Source organism: Chiloscyllium punctatum, chromosome 8 (genome assembly GCF_047496795.1).
Source record: "Chiloscyllium punctatum isolate Juve2018m chromosome 8, sChiPun1.3, whole genome shotgun sequence".
Taxonomy (NCBI): Eukaryota; Metazoa; Chordata; class Chondrichthyes; order Orectolobiformes; family Hemiscylliidae; genus Chiloscyllium; species Chiloscyllium punctatum.
This window is the reverse complement of record NC_092746.1, coordinates 17,466,507-17,481,767: the sequence shown is the minus strand read 5'-3', so window position 1 is coordinate 17,481,767 and position 15,261 is coordinate 17,466,507. Positions and strand designations below refer to the sequence as shown.

Here is a 15,261-nt window from a genome sequence, read left to right as displayed (position 1 = left end):
ATGGAAACATTTAGCTCGCTGTCTGTAATACCTCTCACACTAAACTATGGGGAGGGGGGACTGGAATATCATCTTCACAAGAAATCTTAAGGGGGAGGGTGCCATTAGTACCCAGGTAGCACATTGAATGGCTTGAACACATGGCTGTTGAATCATGATTGAATCCATTTTACCTGAAGAACATTTCTTATTCAGACAGTTATTGAAGAAATGCACATCTTTATTGTACATACAACAAACTTTATTATACACAAAATATCCACCTGATCCCTGTCGGTCTGTGGTCCCTGCAAAAATTGCTGCTAGCTTGTTAATATTCCCTTAGTTAACTAGTTAACTTAAACTCATAGCCCGAGAAGGAGGGGAAGGAGGGGAAGGTGGGGGGGGGGTAGAGAGAGAGAGAGAGAGAAAAGAAAGGAGAGAGTCAGAGAGGAGCGTCAGGGAGAGAGCGTGTGTCAGAGAGAGAGAGAGACAGTGAGTCAGGGAGAGAGAGTGTGTCAGAGAGAGGGAGAGTTTTAGAGAGCGGAAGAGAATGTCATGGAGAGGGAGAAGGTGAGAGAGAGAGACACAGATAGAGAGAAAGTCTGAGATAGAGTGAGTGTGTGTCAGGGAGAGAGGGGGAGAGAGTTAGAGTCTGAGATACAGAGTCAGAGTGAGACAGAGAGAGAGAGTGAGTTTGAGATAGAGTCAGATACAGAGACAGTCAGAGAGATAGAGAGGGAGAGAGTTAGAGAGATTCTGAGATAGAGAGAGTCAGAGAGACAGACAGAGAGAAAGAGTAAGAGAGAGTGACAGAGAGTTAGAGAGCAAGTCAGAGTCAGTGACAGAGAGAGAGTCAGTGAAAGAGAGTGACAGAGATAGTTAGAGAGAGAGTGACGAGAGTCAGGTAGAGAGTAAGAGTCAGAGAGAGACAGTGACACACACACACAGAAAACGAGTCATAGAAAGAGTCAGAGAAAGACAGAGTCAGAGAGATAGAGAGTGAGAGACAGAGTAAAAGAGACATCGAGAAAGTGTAACAGAGAGAGAGAGAGAGAATTGTCAGAGAGGGGAGTCAGAGAGAGAGTGACAGAGTGAGAGAGAGAATCGGAGAGGGAGAGTCAGAGAGAGAGTTAAAGAGAGAGAGAGAGAGAAAGTGTCAGGGGGAGACAGTGACAGAGAGAACAGGTCAGAGAGAAAGTCAGTCAGAGAGTAAGAATCAGACAGTGAGAGTGACAGTCTTGGAGAGAGAGTCATTCTGACAGAGAGAGAGAGAGAGAGAGAGAGAGAGTGAGTAACAGCATGTCTCAGTGACTGCCCCTCATAAATTTGTTTACTTTCATCAGGTCACCTTGGATCATTCTGGTTGATACTCATGTGATATTAAGAACCAACTGAACATGGTAATTATAAACTCATTAGGCTTAATTGGAGATTGTCCTTTATGTGTTGACAAAATCAATGTACTTAAAAATACAGCTCCACAGCCACTACTGGCCAGCTGTCTCTTTCACAGGGTAGAACTACTATGCAACCACTTTCGATATGTCTGCCCTGCCAGTGGAACAGGACACACATGAATGGTTGTGGAGGAGTCTGCAATGTTAGTTGCAAGGTATGCAGATGAAAAATGAGTAGACTTTTCTGAGCCCAGTTAATCTCAACTTTGACACATTTATCTTTTTAATTCTTTTATGAAATAGGAGCATTGCCATTATTACCCATCCCCAATTGGCCTGGAGTTGGTGGCGATGAGCCACTTTAACTGCAGTAATCTATCTGTTGTTGTTACACTGCAACACTTTTGTGGAGGGATTTATAGGATATTGATCCACTCTTAGTGAAGAACAAAGTCAGGGCTGGGATTCAATGCTATGTGTCCCAATTGCTGCTGGGTGATTCATCTTGTTTTAGTCTTACTTTGAATTCCCCATCAGAACCAATTTTCCTAGATTCAAGGATTGGACTCCACCAATTGGATTGGATTGCCTGAGAATTGTAGGGTCACAGTTCGTCTTACAGCCTGTACAGGAATCCCCTAAACCTGGCTGATCAATCAGGTGTGAATGTGTTGCTGGAAAAGCGCAGCAGATCAGGCAGCATCCACGGAACAGGAGAATAAGCCCTTCTTCAGGAATGAGGAAAGTGTGTCCAGCAGGCTAAGACACACTTTCCTCATTCCTGAAGAAGGGCTTATGCCCGAAACGTCGAATGTCCTGTTCCTTGGATGCTGCCCGACCTGCTGTGCTTTTCCAGCAACACATTTTCAGCTCTGATCTCCAGCATCTGCAGTCCTCACTTTTTCCCTGATCAATCAGGTGGTAAACAAGACAACACATTACCACCATTTTATTTTCCTTAGCTAAGAATTTGGAGATGGGTTTCCAGTCTAATGTCTTGCCCCTCCCTCTCCATGTCTCTATGAACAATGCCTATTAATATCCAGAGTACATTTTTTTGATCTATAACACCACCCCACTGCTCCAAATACATAGCAAATAAATAAATTCTACAAAAAAACTGCAGTTATATTCATTAAATGAAATATTAAGATGGACCGAAAAGTATAAGAATGAGAATATAAACAAGTTATTTGTAATTGCATACACATAACAATACATTTCTACCATTTTATTTTCCTTTGCAAAGAGTTTGTAGATCAATAAAGATAGCAGTTTAAAAATAATTACGCAATTCTCATTGTACAATTGACATAATTATAGCACTATACTAGTTAAATTGTACATAAAATGCTTTTTAGGTTGAGCATCGTCAATCACAAAAAAAAATCAAATTAACATGATTAGACAAGTTTTAGTTATCAAATCCAATTACCATAATGGCCATATATTTGCCACTGAAATTCTTGATCCTATAAAGTGCTTTCGATGGGAACTGTTCATATCTTGTGAAATATCACAAGACATTCTGTAGTTCGTTATTTTTCTGATTGTCATTTGTTTTACTTGGATGAAACTATTGTTTTATGTGTGATTTGATTGACAGACAGTGCATTTTCATACATCATAAAGTGCAAAAATATGTTTTTCAAAACAATAATCAAAATTCAACTCTCATCACTCTTGGCACCCAGATTTAATAGATTTATAATCCTATTTTTTCACAGAATTCTATGTAAGATATGCAATAAATTAACATAGCTTATGATATAATGATTTTATGCTTTTAATTGAATTAGTGGATTACTTAATAATTAAGTTTATGATCAAATAAATACGCTCACAATAAAGAAAACTATGTTTTAAAAACAGGATTGCCAGTTTAGTTGCAACAAATGCGATCCAACTAATTTGACTTTATATCCAGAAACAGATCTCTCAAAACCATTCAAAGACTTGGCCTTATTCAAATAATCCAAAACATTTTCTGAATGTCAGTTCACAGTTTGAAAAGTGTTAAATATATTAAACCAGCCAGCTGATCAGTGTAGTGTGAAAGGATTCATGAAGGGAGAGGGGATAAATGTTTGTCAGTGAACAAATCGGCACTGTGCACTGAAATTTACAATTGATAAGACTTATGACTAAATCTGCAGAAAATTTACCATCTCATTGATGCAAATCATATCCCAACTTTCAAGGCTTCTTGGCTGATTATGAGTATATTTGACAACTTCTGAACTACTTTTGAAGTGGTGAGTTATATTTAAACACATTGGAACAGAAGTTTAAACATTAACTCAAGCTATGTCTATGTCACTATACATATATGCAAAATTCGTAATGCAGAAATCTTTGTTAACATTAACTGCATTACTTGAATTCTGTGTAGTCGCAGTTACCAAAGACCACTTGCAAAGCTAGTGAAAGGATCACAATATAATTTTGTAGAGTCAAAGATACAAATAACCATTTGACCTGGGTTGCAATTCTGAAAATATTTTAACCCAGAAATCAGGCTGTTTTGAAAAAAAATATAATTTAAGTACCGTTCATCCACAGCAAAACCCAAAATGCTTTTATTTGTTACTTTTATTACCTTGTGGAAAGTTCACCCACCAATTCGAACACAGCAGGTTCCACAGATGACAATAAGATTTTGTCCAATCTTCTATTTCAGTGGTGTTTGAATTCATGGCTATCAGAATATCTCTCCTACTCTTCCTCACATATTGTACACTTGGATGTGATTCTGATCACATCCTTTTAGCATCTGATTCAAAAGACTGGGAACAGGCATCTTTAATACTGCAGTGAATTGCTATGCTATATGTGCTCATGTCATTCAAGTGGCATATGAAATTTAAAGTGTCCACATACTTTCTTATCTCCTCACTTCTTTAAAACACGGTGTTACCGGTTTAATGATGGAAATATCTATTGCTAACATATAAAGATAATGTCTTTCGGTGGTCAGGTGGTGTCTGTGTATCCCGTTGGGTAGTTTTCTAACTGTCTGTCCAATGTAGTGCTTGTTACAGGCTTTGTAAGGTATTTTGTAAATGACAATCGTTTTACTGGCTGTTGGTACAAGATCCTTTACGTTCATCAGTAGCTGTTTCAGTGTGTTGATAGGTTTGTAGGCTACCATGATGCCAAGGAGTCAGAGAAGTCTGGTAGTCATCTCCCAGATGTCTTTGATGTAGGGGAGAGTTTCTAGAGATTTTGGAGTTGTTGTTTTAGAATCGGCAGACTATGTTTATCAAGACTAGATTAATTTAGAATATCTGATTCACAAGGACAAGTTGGATTGAAGGCCCTGTTTCCATGCCATGATGATCTCTAAAGTGTAAATTTTGTTCCAAACAAAGTTAGACCATTAATTGATGAATCCATCTGATGTGTATAAACAAAAAAATTTTAAAAATATAAATCAAAACAAAAAACGATCAAATTGAATTGGTAATGTGATGTGAACTAAGTTTTAATCTGCTTCTTCGCACAGTTCCATCTGCAATTCAATAAGGCAGGAAGTGCTCTAAAGACTGCTTTTAGTTACTTTAATATCCTCATCTGTGAAATATGCCTACCCAACTTTCTTTGTACATTCCACTCAACCACATGAATAAAGAGGCATCAAAGAAGACTAGATTTTCCAGCATATTTTTTGAAAAGTACTCTGCTTCTTCAGCTGTCAATTAGCTGCAAAGCTCAGTCAGAAAGTGATTACCGCTTGGCAGTTTCTGCACACAGGACAAAAATGTTAAATCAAAATGTTTGACACCTGACTGTCAGATCTGGAAGTACATGTCAATTAAAATACGTTTAAAGCTATTTGTTAACAATTCAGATTAACAAGACAGGATTAGTTTCCATGCTGTTATTTCAAGGCATAAAGATTATAGTCAGACAACACACACAAAATAGGTGGCCCATTATACCAAATAACACAAATCAAATCAGTTCCTTCAATAACTAGGTTATTAAATGATGATAACTGCGCAGCTCTATTTCACTTCTCTCATTCTTTCATTGCTGCACTTAGTTTAATATTCACCAGATCATATTAATGAGGTTTGGCTGTTGTTTTGGGAACAACAGTAGTAAATAAGCTTGTAGCTTCTGTTTGTTTTGTTGTTCACATGTGGTTTGTACGTTTATTCTCCAACCCTGAAAATAGGCTTAATGATTTCCCAACAGGTTTGCCAGAAAACCTGACTTGCCATCTTTGGCTTGTTGATTCGCTGTTTGGCCCTGATCCAGTCCTAATTCATTCTCAATTTGCTCCAACTCAGACTCGTCAAGCAATTCAAAGTCATCGGCCTCATCAGCGTCAGTGTCTTCACTTGAGTTCAGCTGTGGGGGCATGGTCAGGTTGGGTTCGACGGCCTGCAACTGGCCTTTTACAGCAGATGATACTGTTGTAGCAATGACATCAGTTGCCATAGTGCTGACCAGGTTGAAGCTCTGCTCATTGGACAAGTTCAAGAGAAGTCCAGCAACAGCAATTCCTGTTCGGATGCCTTCCTGATATGAATTTACTTCACTGGGTTCCAGGTTGGGAACCGGTGGGGTAGGGATGCCAATGCTCGAATCATCATCATCTATTATTCCCTTAGCATCAACTGAAGGGAATTCTGGAAGATCTCTAGCGAATGCTTCCTCAGGATCACTCGGATGATCTAGATCTACATTAAAGATTAAACATGGGAGAATTAAAACAAAACACTAATATCATTGAACTGTTAGGAATGAAATTAGGAATCAGCAAAAATGTTGCCCTTGCCAGTGATGATCACATCCCAGTGAAAGAAATTTTAAAAGTTATTTGAAGATGAGAAAACCTTACTTGAGGTTCAGAAAACAATGAATAACTATTTAAAAAGTAAATAATTGCAAAAGATAAAAGAAAATATATATCATGTGTGCTATGGAATATATATGTATATCATGTATGTTCTGAAAAGAGAACTTATTAGTGCAATTTTTCTGAGATTGACTTTTCCCTACAATGAATGTTGGACATATGTATGCTTTGCTAAATATAAGTACAATTTAAGATAAAATCCTTAGCTTTGACATGGAGGTGAACCATCCAACCTGCCAAAATACAATCCCGTAGCATGGCCAGTCACAATAATTCTGAACAGCAGTTCGATTTGTTTAGCCAATTAACTAAATTACTGTCGAATTAACACACATTCACAACTGTGTGAACTTAGCATCCACAAGATATTACCAATCATTAAATAATACATTTTTGCTCCTTCAATTTAAAAATTTCAGCAAAATCATTGAAAATGCCCTCAACGGCCAAGTACTTCCTCAAATTAGTGGCATCTCCTCTTCTCTGCAATGCAACATATCACAATATAATACAAGAGTTTTCAATCTTTAAATTTTAATTTGTTTAATTTCAGATTACATATAAAAATGTTCTTTATATATTTTCAACATTAGCAAAAATTCACTGTACCATCTGAGGCATCTGTCTGTGGGGTATGACCTTCTGACAAGTTAAAGGTTCCATTTTCTGTCCATGTTTCTGAAGGTTCAGTGTCAGAAATAGATAGTTCTTTGCCAGTTCCTGAACTGCTTACCTATAAAATGAAGGTAAAAAAGCCAGGACACAACATGGTTCTCACAGCAGTCATAAATCATGAAGGGGAAATCATGCTTGACTAATCTTCTTGAATTTTTTGAGGATGTAACTCGGAAGATGGACGAGGGAGATCCAGTGGATGTAGTGTACCTGGACTTTCAGAAAGCTTTTGATAAAGTCCCACACAAGAGGTTAGTGAGTAAAATTAGGGCGCACGGGATTGGGGGCAAAGTACTAGATTGGATAGAGAATTGGTTGGCTAATAGGAAACAAAGGGTAGTGATTAACGGCTCCATTTCGAAATGGCAGGCAGTGACCAGTGGGGTACCGCAGGGATCCGTGCTGGGACCGCAGCTTTTTACAATATATGTAAATGATATAGAAGATGGTATCAGCAATAACATTAGCAAATTTGCTGATGACACAAAGCTAGGTGGTAGGGTGAAATGTGATGAGGATGTTAGGGGATTACAGGGTGACCTGGACAAGTTAGGTGAGTGGGCAGATGCATGGCAGATGCAGTTTAATGTGGATAAATGTCTGGTTATCCACTTTGGTGGCAAGAACAGGAAGGCAGATTACTACCTCAATGGTATCAAATTAGGTAAAGGGGCTGTTCAGAGAGATCTGGGTGTTCTTGTCCACCAGTCAATGAAGGCAAGCATGCAGGTACAGCAGGTCGTGAAGAAGGCTAATAGCATGCTGGCCTTCATAACAAGAGGGATTGAGTATAGAAGCAAAGAGGTGCTTCTGCAGCTGTACAGGGCCCTGGTGAGACCACACCTGGAGTACTGTGTACAGTTCTGGTCTCCAAATTTGAGGAAAGACATTCTGGCTATTGAGGGAGTGCAGCGTAGGTTCACGAGGTCAATTCCTGGAATGGCAGGATTGCCTTACACGGAAAGACTGAAGCGACTGGGCTTGTATACCCTTGAGTTTAGAAGACTGAGAGGGGATCTGATTGAAACGTATAGGCTTATGAAAGGATTGGACACTCTGGCAGGAGGGAACATATTTCCGTTGATGGGGGAGTGCCGAACCAGAGGACACAACTTAAAAATACGGGGTAGACCATTTAGGACAGAGATGAGGAGAAACTACTTCACCCAGAGAGTGGTGGCTGTGTGGAATGCTCTGCCCCAGAGGGCAGTGGAGGCCCAGTCTCTGGATTCTTTTAAGAAAGAATTGGATAGAGCTCTTAAAGATAGTGGAGTCAAGGGGTACGGAGATAAGGCTGGAACAGGATACTAATTAGGAATGATCAGCCATGATCATATTGAATGGCGGTGCAGGCTCGAAGGGCAGAATGGCCTACTCCTGCATCTATTGTCTATTGTCTATTGTCTATTGTCTATTGTCTAAATCCTCTTCTGCATACCGCCCTAGCCCAAATAACTGCTTTAGGTTCCTTGTTCTCACTTTCAAAACCTTCCTTGGCTGTTCCTCTCCACTGATCTCACAAAAACTCGTTAATAACCCTTAGCTTCTCCAAAACAAGTTCAATTATCACTGCCCACTCAACTTTGCTTACCATCCTGAACTTCCTGCCTAATTCCCTTCCTTCCTTCAAACGTCTCCTGAAAATACTTCTCTTTGTGCTTTAAATCATCACTTTCTGTTTGCATATTTCCTCCTTCCTTGAAGTTCATTTTCTTCCTTTACGCAACAGACCTTTCTGTATATGGGGAGTGAAAGAAAACATTTAAGCTGCTGGTGGTGTTTTGCACAATGTACAGTGACAGCTAAACAAATGGGAAATTGGGGCATTTGTAATAAGAAAATGCTCTTGTAATTCCTGTGCTTACAATCTTCACTGGGATTTTATCAGAATGAGTAGATAAAACATTAGTGAGTGAGGCGTTCAATGAGGGAGTGTGGTTGCTGGAGGAGTGTTGTTTTGTTTTCACCTTCACCTGACTCTTCCTCTTGGTTTAGCAGAACAAGTTGTGGTAACAGAAAAGCTTTTTACTTACAATAGATACAGGTCGTTCTGGTATAATGCATATTTTGTTAAATGAATTGGCTATAACGTGACTGATGAATTGTAGATGGTGTTTGGGTAATGTAAACTTTCTATTGAATGGGTATAGAGAGTTTCTATAGCAAGATTCTACATGTAACTATCCATCGTGGTTTTCTATAGCTTGATGGTCTATAGTGTGGGGGAGGACAGGAATGCAACTGTCGCGTTATAGCAGTCTGCATGGAAGGGCAGCATGGCTGAGTGGAATAGACGGCATGTGGGAAGTCAAAAATGGGCCATACTTTCAAGACAAACTATTCTGCAGGAATGCCAATGGCTGTGCAAATTTGACCTGCAGATTTCAGAACCTGATTCCACAGCTGGACTCTCAGTGGTTACTCAAGTTTTCAAAATCCGCTCAGTGTGATAGTGAGAGAATGTAAGCAAATCCTTACAATTTTGATATTATTTTAGGAGCAAATCATTGCAGGTGAGGGAATCTGAACTGAAAACAAAAAGTGCTGGAGATCATGATAGTATCCATGATATCTTGACTGTCTTTCCAACATGCTTCAAGTCCTCATTGCACCATACCAAGCAATCATGCCAATGTACTAATATTACTTAGCAGCAATGCAGTATCACATGTATAATGTGATACATAATTCAGTAATTATAATTCAATTATGATTCAATATATAATTCAATTATGCCTATCATAGATCACGAATACAGATATTCAGGTTGGGACTTATAAAAACAAGTATCCATTTGATCACCATGCCATTCACCTCCTTCAATACGTATACCCTTCATCACAGGCACATAATGCCATCACAATTTTAAAAGGATGTGAATGCATCAGAGAATGTGCAAAGAAGATTTGAGAGAATTGTTCCAGAGGGTCTTTACTTACATAGAGTACTTGGAGAAGCTTTGAGAAAAAAGGGACCAAAAACATTTGACAAAAGTATTCAAAATCATGAGGGGTCAGGACAGTGTGAATAGCATGAAGTTGTTTCCATCGGTGGAAGGATGAAGAACCAAAAAGATGTTGAATGACAGTGATTGATAAAGGAAGAAGTGACGTAAGGAAAAGATCTTTTATGCAGTGAGTTATCTGGATCTGGAATGCACTGCTTCAGAGTGTAATGGAGACAGAATCAATTGTGGATTTCCAACTGAGAATTGAATTAATGGCTGAAGAGGAAGTAGATGCAGACTGAAAAGTGGGACTCCTGCAAAGGGACAGTACAAACAAGTCAAATCAGCCTCCATGTGTGCTGTAACCACTCTGATTTTATTTATAAGACGCACTACAACAACTTATAAGGCCTCTTTCAACAGCACTTCCTAAACACAAGATCTCTAGTCTACAAAGAAAATTTCAGCAGCAGACATTTGGGAACATCCTCATGAAGTTCCAATCCAAGTCACCCACCATCTTGACTTGCCATTAAACTACTTCTCCTTCATTTATCATTAAGTCAAGAACCTTGAAATCTACTCCTAACAGCACTATGACTGTACCTACAGCACATGGACTGTAGAGGTTCAAGAAGGCAGCTCACTTTCCACCTTCTCAAGGATATTTAAGGATAGGAAACAAATGCTGGCCCTGCTAGTGACATTTACATTCTAAAAACAAATTTAAAAATATAAAAAGTATTTGCTAACCTTGGGACAAAGAGCAGATGTATCCACTTCACTTTCATCTTCTGACTTTCTTTCAACTAATTCCTTTTGCTTCACTGCAAGATGACATACAACAGATAAGCAGAGGAAGTGTCACAGAAAAATGATTTTTTCTTTAGATAACAAAGGTCAAAGGAAGGAAGGAGTCAGCAACCAAAAATAAAGCAGTAACAAAAATGAAAAATTCAAGAATTTATCAAGGATTGACATTTTGACAGAAAAGTGTCTTCAATGTCTTTGTGACTGACCACTTCATTGGTTCAGCCATTTTTAACATCTAATAACTCAGCCAAAGAAGGCCAATGTTTGAAACAAATTATTTCATTTTGATCCAAATATATGCAAATAAGTTTGTTTTCTTTTACTGCTGTTGAAATTTGAAAATCCATGTTTTTGTAAGAGTAATTGGTAGAACATTGGTTGAGGAAAAAGGAAGGCATTCGAGAAGCAATGGTGTGAAAGTTTGCGTCATCAGAACAGATTGGAGAATGGGCCTTCTATACACTGGAAATGGAGAAACTCAGAAATTTAACCTCATCTGCCAGCCCACCGATCACAGTATTCAACAGATCATCTTCCATCATTTTTGACAGCTCTCACATGATGCACCACAAAATAGATTTTCCCCTTTTAAGTATTCTATAGGGACTGTTCCCATCATGTTTACACAGAAAACTGGGCAGTCACATGCTCTCCTTCCCTATGGCACGTATGGCTAATGGAGGAAATGCAACACCTGTCCTTGTCTTGTTCCTCTTGGTTCGAATCCCACTATGGCAGATAGTGGAATTTGAATTCAATTTTTAAAACATCTAGAATTAAGAGTCTAATGGTGACCAAGAAACTGTTGTCAATTGTCAGAAAAACCTTCCTCGTTCACTAATGTCCTTTAGGGAAGGAAACTGCTACCTTTACCTTGTCTGGCCTGCATGACTCGAGTCACACAGCTACGCAGTTGATTCTTAACTGTCCTCTGGGCAAATGGGACAGGCAATACCTGGCCTACCCTGTGATGTCAACATCTCATGAAACATAGAACACAAAACAGTACAGCACAGAACAGGCCCTTCAGCCCACGATGTTGCGCTGACCATTGATCCTCATGTATGCACCCTCAAATCTCTGTGAACCATATGCATGTCCAGCAGTCTCTTAAATATCCCCAATGACCTTGCTTCCACAACTGCTGCTGGCAACGCATAGCATGCTCTCAAAACTATCTGTGTAAAGAACCTGCCTCTGACATCCCCTCTATACCTTCCTCCAACCATCTTAAAACTATGACCCCTTGTGTTAGCCATTTCTGCCCTGGGAAATAGTCTCTGGCTATCGACTCTATCTATGCCTCTCATTATCTTGTATTCCTCAATTAGGTCCCCTCTCCTCCTCCTTTTCTCCAATGAAGAAAGTCCGAGTTCAGTCAACCTCTCTTCATAAGATAAGCCGTTCAGTCCAGGCAGCATCCTGGTAAACCTCCTCTGAACCCTCTCCAAAGCATCCACATCTTTCCTAGAATAGGGCAACCAGAACTGGATGCAGTATTCCAAGTGCAGTCTAACCAAAGTTTTACAGAGCTGCAACAAGATCCACGACTCTTAAGCTCAATCCCCCAAAACACCATATGCTTTCTTAATAACCCTGTCCACTTGGGTGGCCATTTTAAGGGATCTATGTACCTGCACACTCTGTTCCTCCACACTGCCAAGAATCCTATCCTTAATCCTGTACTCAGCTTTCAAATTCGACCTTCCAAAATGCATCACCTCACATTTATCCAGACTGAACTCCATCTGCCACCTCTCAGCCCATCTCTGCATCCTGTCAATGTCCCACTGCAGCCTACAACAGCCCTCTATACTGTCAATGACACCTCCAACCTTTGTGTCATCTGCAAACTTGCTGACACATCCTTCAATCCTCTCATCCAAGTCATTAATAAAAATTACAAACAATAGAGGCCCAAGGACAGAGCCCTGTGGAACACCACTCACCACTGACATCCAGGCAGAATATTTTCCTTCTACTACCACTCGCTGTCTTCTGTTGGCCAGCCAATTCTGTATCCAAACAGCTAGGTTCCCCTGTATCCCATTCCTCCTGAACTGAATGAGCCTACCTTGGAGAACCATATCAAATGCCTTGCTGAAGTCCATATACACCACATCCACACCTCAATTCTCATCAACTTTTCTAGTCACATCCTCAAAAGGTTTGTGAGGCATGACCTGCCCCTCTCAAAGCAACGCTGACTGCATTTAATCAAGCCATGCTCTTCCAGATGGTCATAAATCCTATCCCTCAGAATCCTTTCTAACACCTTGCAGACGACAGACGTGAGACTAATTGGTCTGTAATTACCGGGGAGTTCCTTATTTCCTTTCTTGAAGAGACGAATTACATTTGCCTCTCTCCAGTCCTCAGGTCTGACTTCAGTGGAGAGCGAGGATGAAAAGATCTTCGCAAGTGGCGAAGCAATTGCATTTCTCATTTCCCAAAGCAGCTGAGGACAAATCTGGTCTGGGCCTGGCGACTTGTCAATCTTAATGTTTGACAAACTTTTTAACACATCAGCTTCCTCTATCTCTATCCATTCCAGCATGCACTCCTGCTCTTCAAAGGTTTCATTCACTACAAAGTTCGTTTCTTTCGTAAAGACAGAAGCAAAAAATTCATTTAGGGCTTCCCCGACCTCCTCAGACTCCACACACAAGTTCCCTATGCTATCCCTGATCGGCCCTACTCTTTCTTTGACCATTCTCTTATTCCTCACATAAGTGTAAAATGCCTTTGTGTTCTCCCTAATCCGTTCTACCAAGCCTTTCTCGTGCACCCTCCTGGCTCTCCTCAGACCATGAATGAATAAAAAAAACTGTCCAAGGGCTCAAACACATTTTTGAGTTGAAACAGTGACTTTTAGTCCTTTCAAATTAGTATACTGTAGTTGCTGCACATGATTTGGTCTCCCCTATATTGGGAGGCCAAACATAAACTTCCATCTAAACAACTCATAGTCAGGTAAGAAATTCCTGTCAAGTTTTACGGCCAGTTGCTGGTCCAATGACAATGTTACACTTGACTGTACATTAATCCACTGAAAACATTCTCCATGTACCAACTGGGACAGCAGAGCCAGCACACTCTGCATTACTTGACTTACTCTGGTCCACCCAGCAGTAGCGTACTGATACTCAACCTGGCTCAGGAGAAATCAGATTCGTATGGGAGATATCCAGCTCTGGGAGGTTGACCAGACTCTTTGCTATCTTCCCCCAGCCCCAGCCCCACCCCTCACCCATTTATCTCTCCACCCTAAGGGCTTCCTGTCTCTATCCCTGATGAAGGGCTCTTGCCCGAAACATCGATTTTCCTGCTCCTCGGATGCTGCCTGACTTGCTGTGCTTTTCCAGCACCACTCTGATCTAAACTCTGGTTTCCAGCATCTGCAGTCCTCACTTTTGCCCAGTTAACACATATCGAAGCCTATGATATGTGCAGGGAAAACAAACTCCTCAAATGAACTGCCCCAGTGAAGTCCCAGGTTTCAACCTTCCAGCTGGAGAATGGGAAATCTGGACAATGTTCAAAATACAAGCTGTAATTCACCTCAACATCAAGGACACCAATATCAGGACTTCATTGCAGCTCCTAGCAACAGCTTCCAAACTGATGGACTTTAAACCTAGATGTCAAAAGCACCACCACACCACAGAATTTCCTATTATAATAGCTTATAACCAAAACATTGCTTCCAAATCTCTCTTCTCATAATCTGCACAACAAATGAATAATTGACTAAATGAGGGAAACGGAGTGAAACGGCTACCTGGCAGTACTTCGTCCTGAATCAGCAGACCGTGAATTTGTCATGCATTCAGGCTGACCCTTCATGAAGGAGTGATGAAGGAGAGTTTTAGGTGAGAAGTTAAACTGAAATCCCACCTACCTTGTCATCATCAATGAAGATTGATGGAGTTCTCCCAATGTCTAGCCCAACATTTACTATTAAACTAACATCATTAAAACAGAGTATCTGGTCACTTGTCTATTTCCTAGTCATTTATCTATTTTCTGTAGCAAACCAAGTGATGTTTGTCCCACATTACAACTGTGACTGCTGCTAAAAGAACATATTTGGCTCTGAAGGGTCTTGGAAAAAGTTCTTTAAATGTAAATTCTTTCTTTATTTCTTGCAACTGTTAGAAAGATTACCAGAATAGAATGCGTATTAGAGAAAAAATTTGCTTAATAATGCTTCATTAAATTATCACACTACTAAATTTGAGATCATTTCACTATTTATTTATCTTTTTGATATATAGCTTAAAAGTTAATGTAAAATTGTTCTTACTTTGCCATCTTGCTTGCAAATGTTGTACATAGTCCCTTAGACCAAAATCCAATCGCTGCAAAACTGGTTCAATCTTGTTGTAAATACTTTTCCCAAAATCACAATAGTTTACTAAAGGCCTCAACAGGATACATAACACTGTAAAGCCAACCAAGAAACAAAAAAAAGGTTGTGTGTGATATCACATTTTGACATAAATTAATAAGGAGAAAAGACAGATGATAGTGGAGAATAACTTAATATAAGACTCTGTAAAATGATTATTACTGGTCAT

At 39.7% G+C, this 15,261-nt stretch overlaps 1 protein-coding gene across 1 annotated transcript in view; it reads right to left on the bottom strand.

Moving 5' to 3' along the window:
* Positions 1 to 2,201: 2,201 nt before the first annotated feature.
* The window catches only part of LOC140480395 (reticulophagy regulator 1-like), a 35,150-nt gene continuing 22,090 nt past the window's right edge, over positions 2,202 to 15,261 (bottom strand). Inside the window, exons 3-6 of the mRNA XM_072575197.1 lie at positions 14,988 to 15,125; positions 10,622 to 10,695; positions 6,856 to 6,979; positions 2,202 to 6,067 (exon numbers count right to left, since the gene is read on the bottom strand). Coding sequence (XP_072431298.1) covers positions 5,562 to 6,067; positions 6,856 to 6,979; positions 10,622 to 10,695; positions 14,988 to 15,125 — 842 coding nt within the window. The 3' untranslated portion in view covers positions 2,202 to 5,561. The remainder of the gene's footprint in view (positions 6,068 to 6,855; positions 6,980 to 10,621; positions 10,696 to 14,987; positions 15,126 to 15,261) is intronic.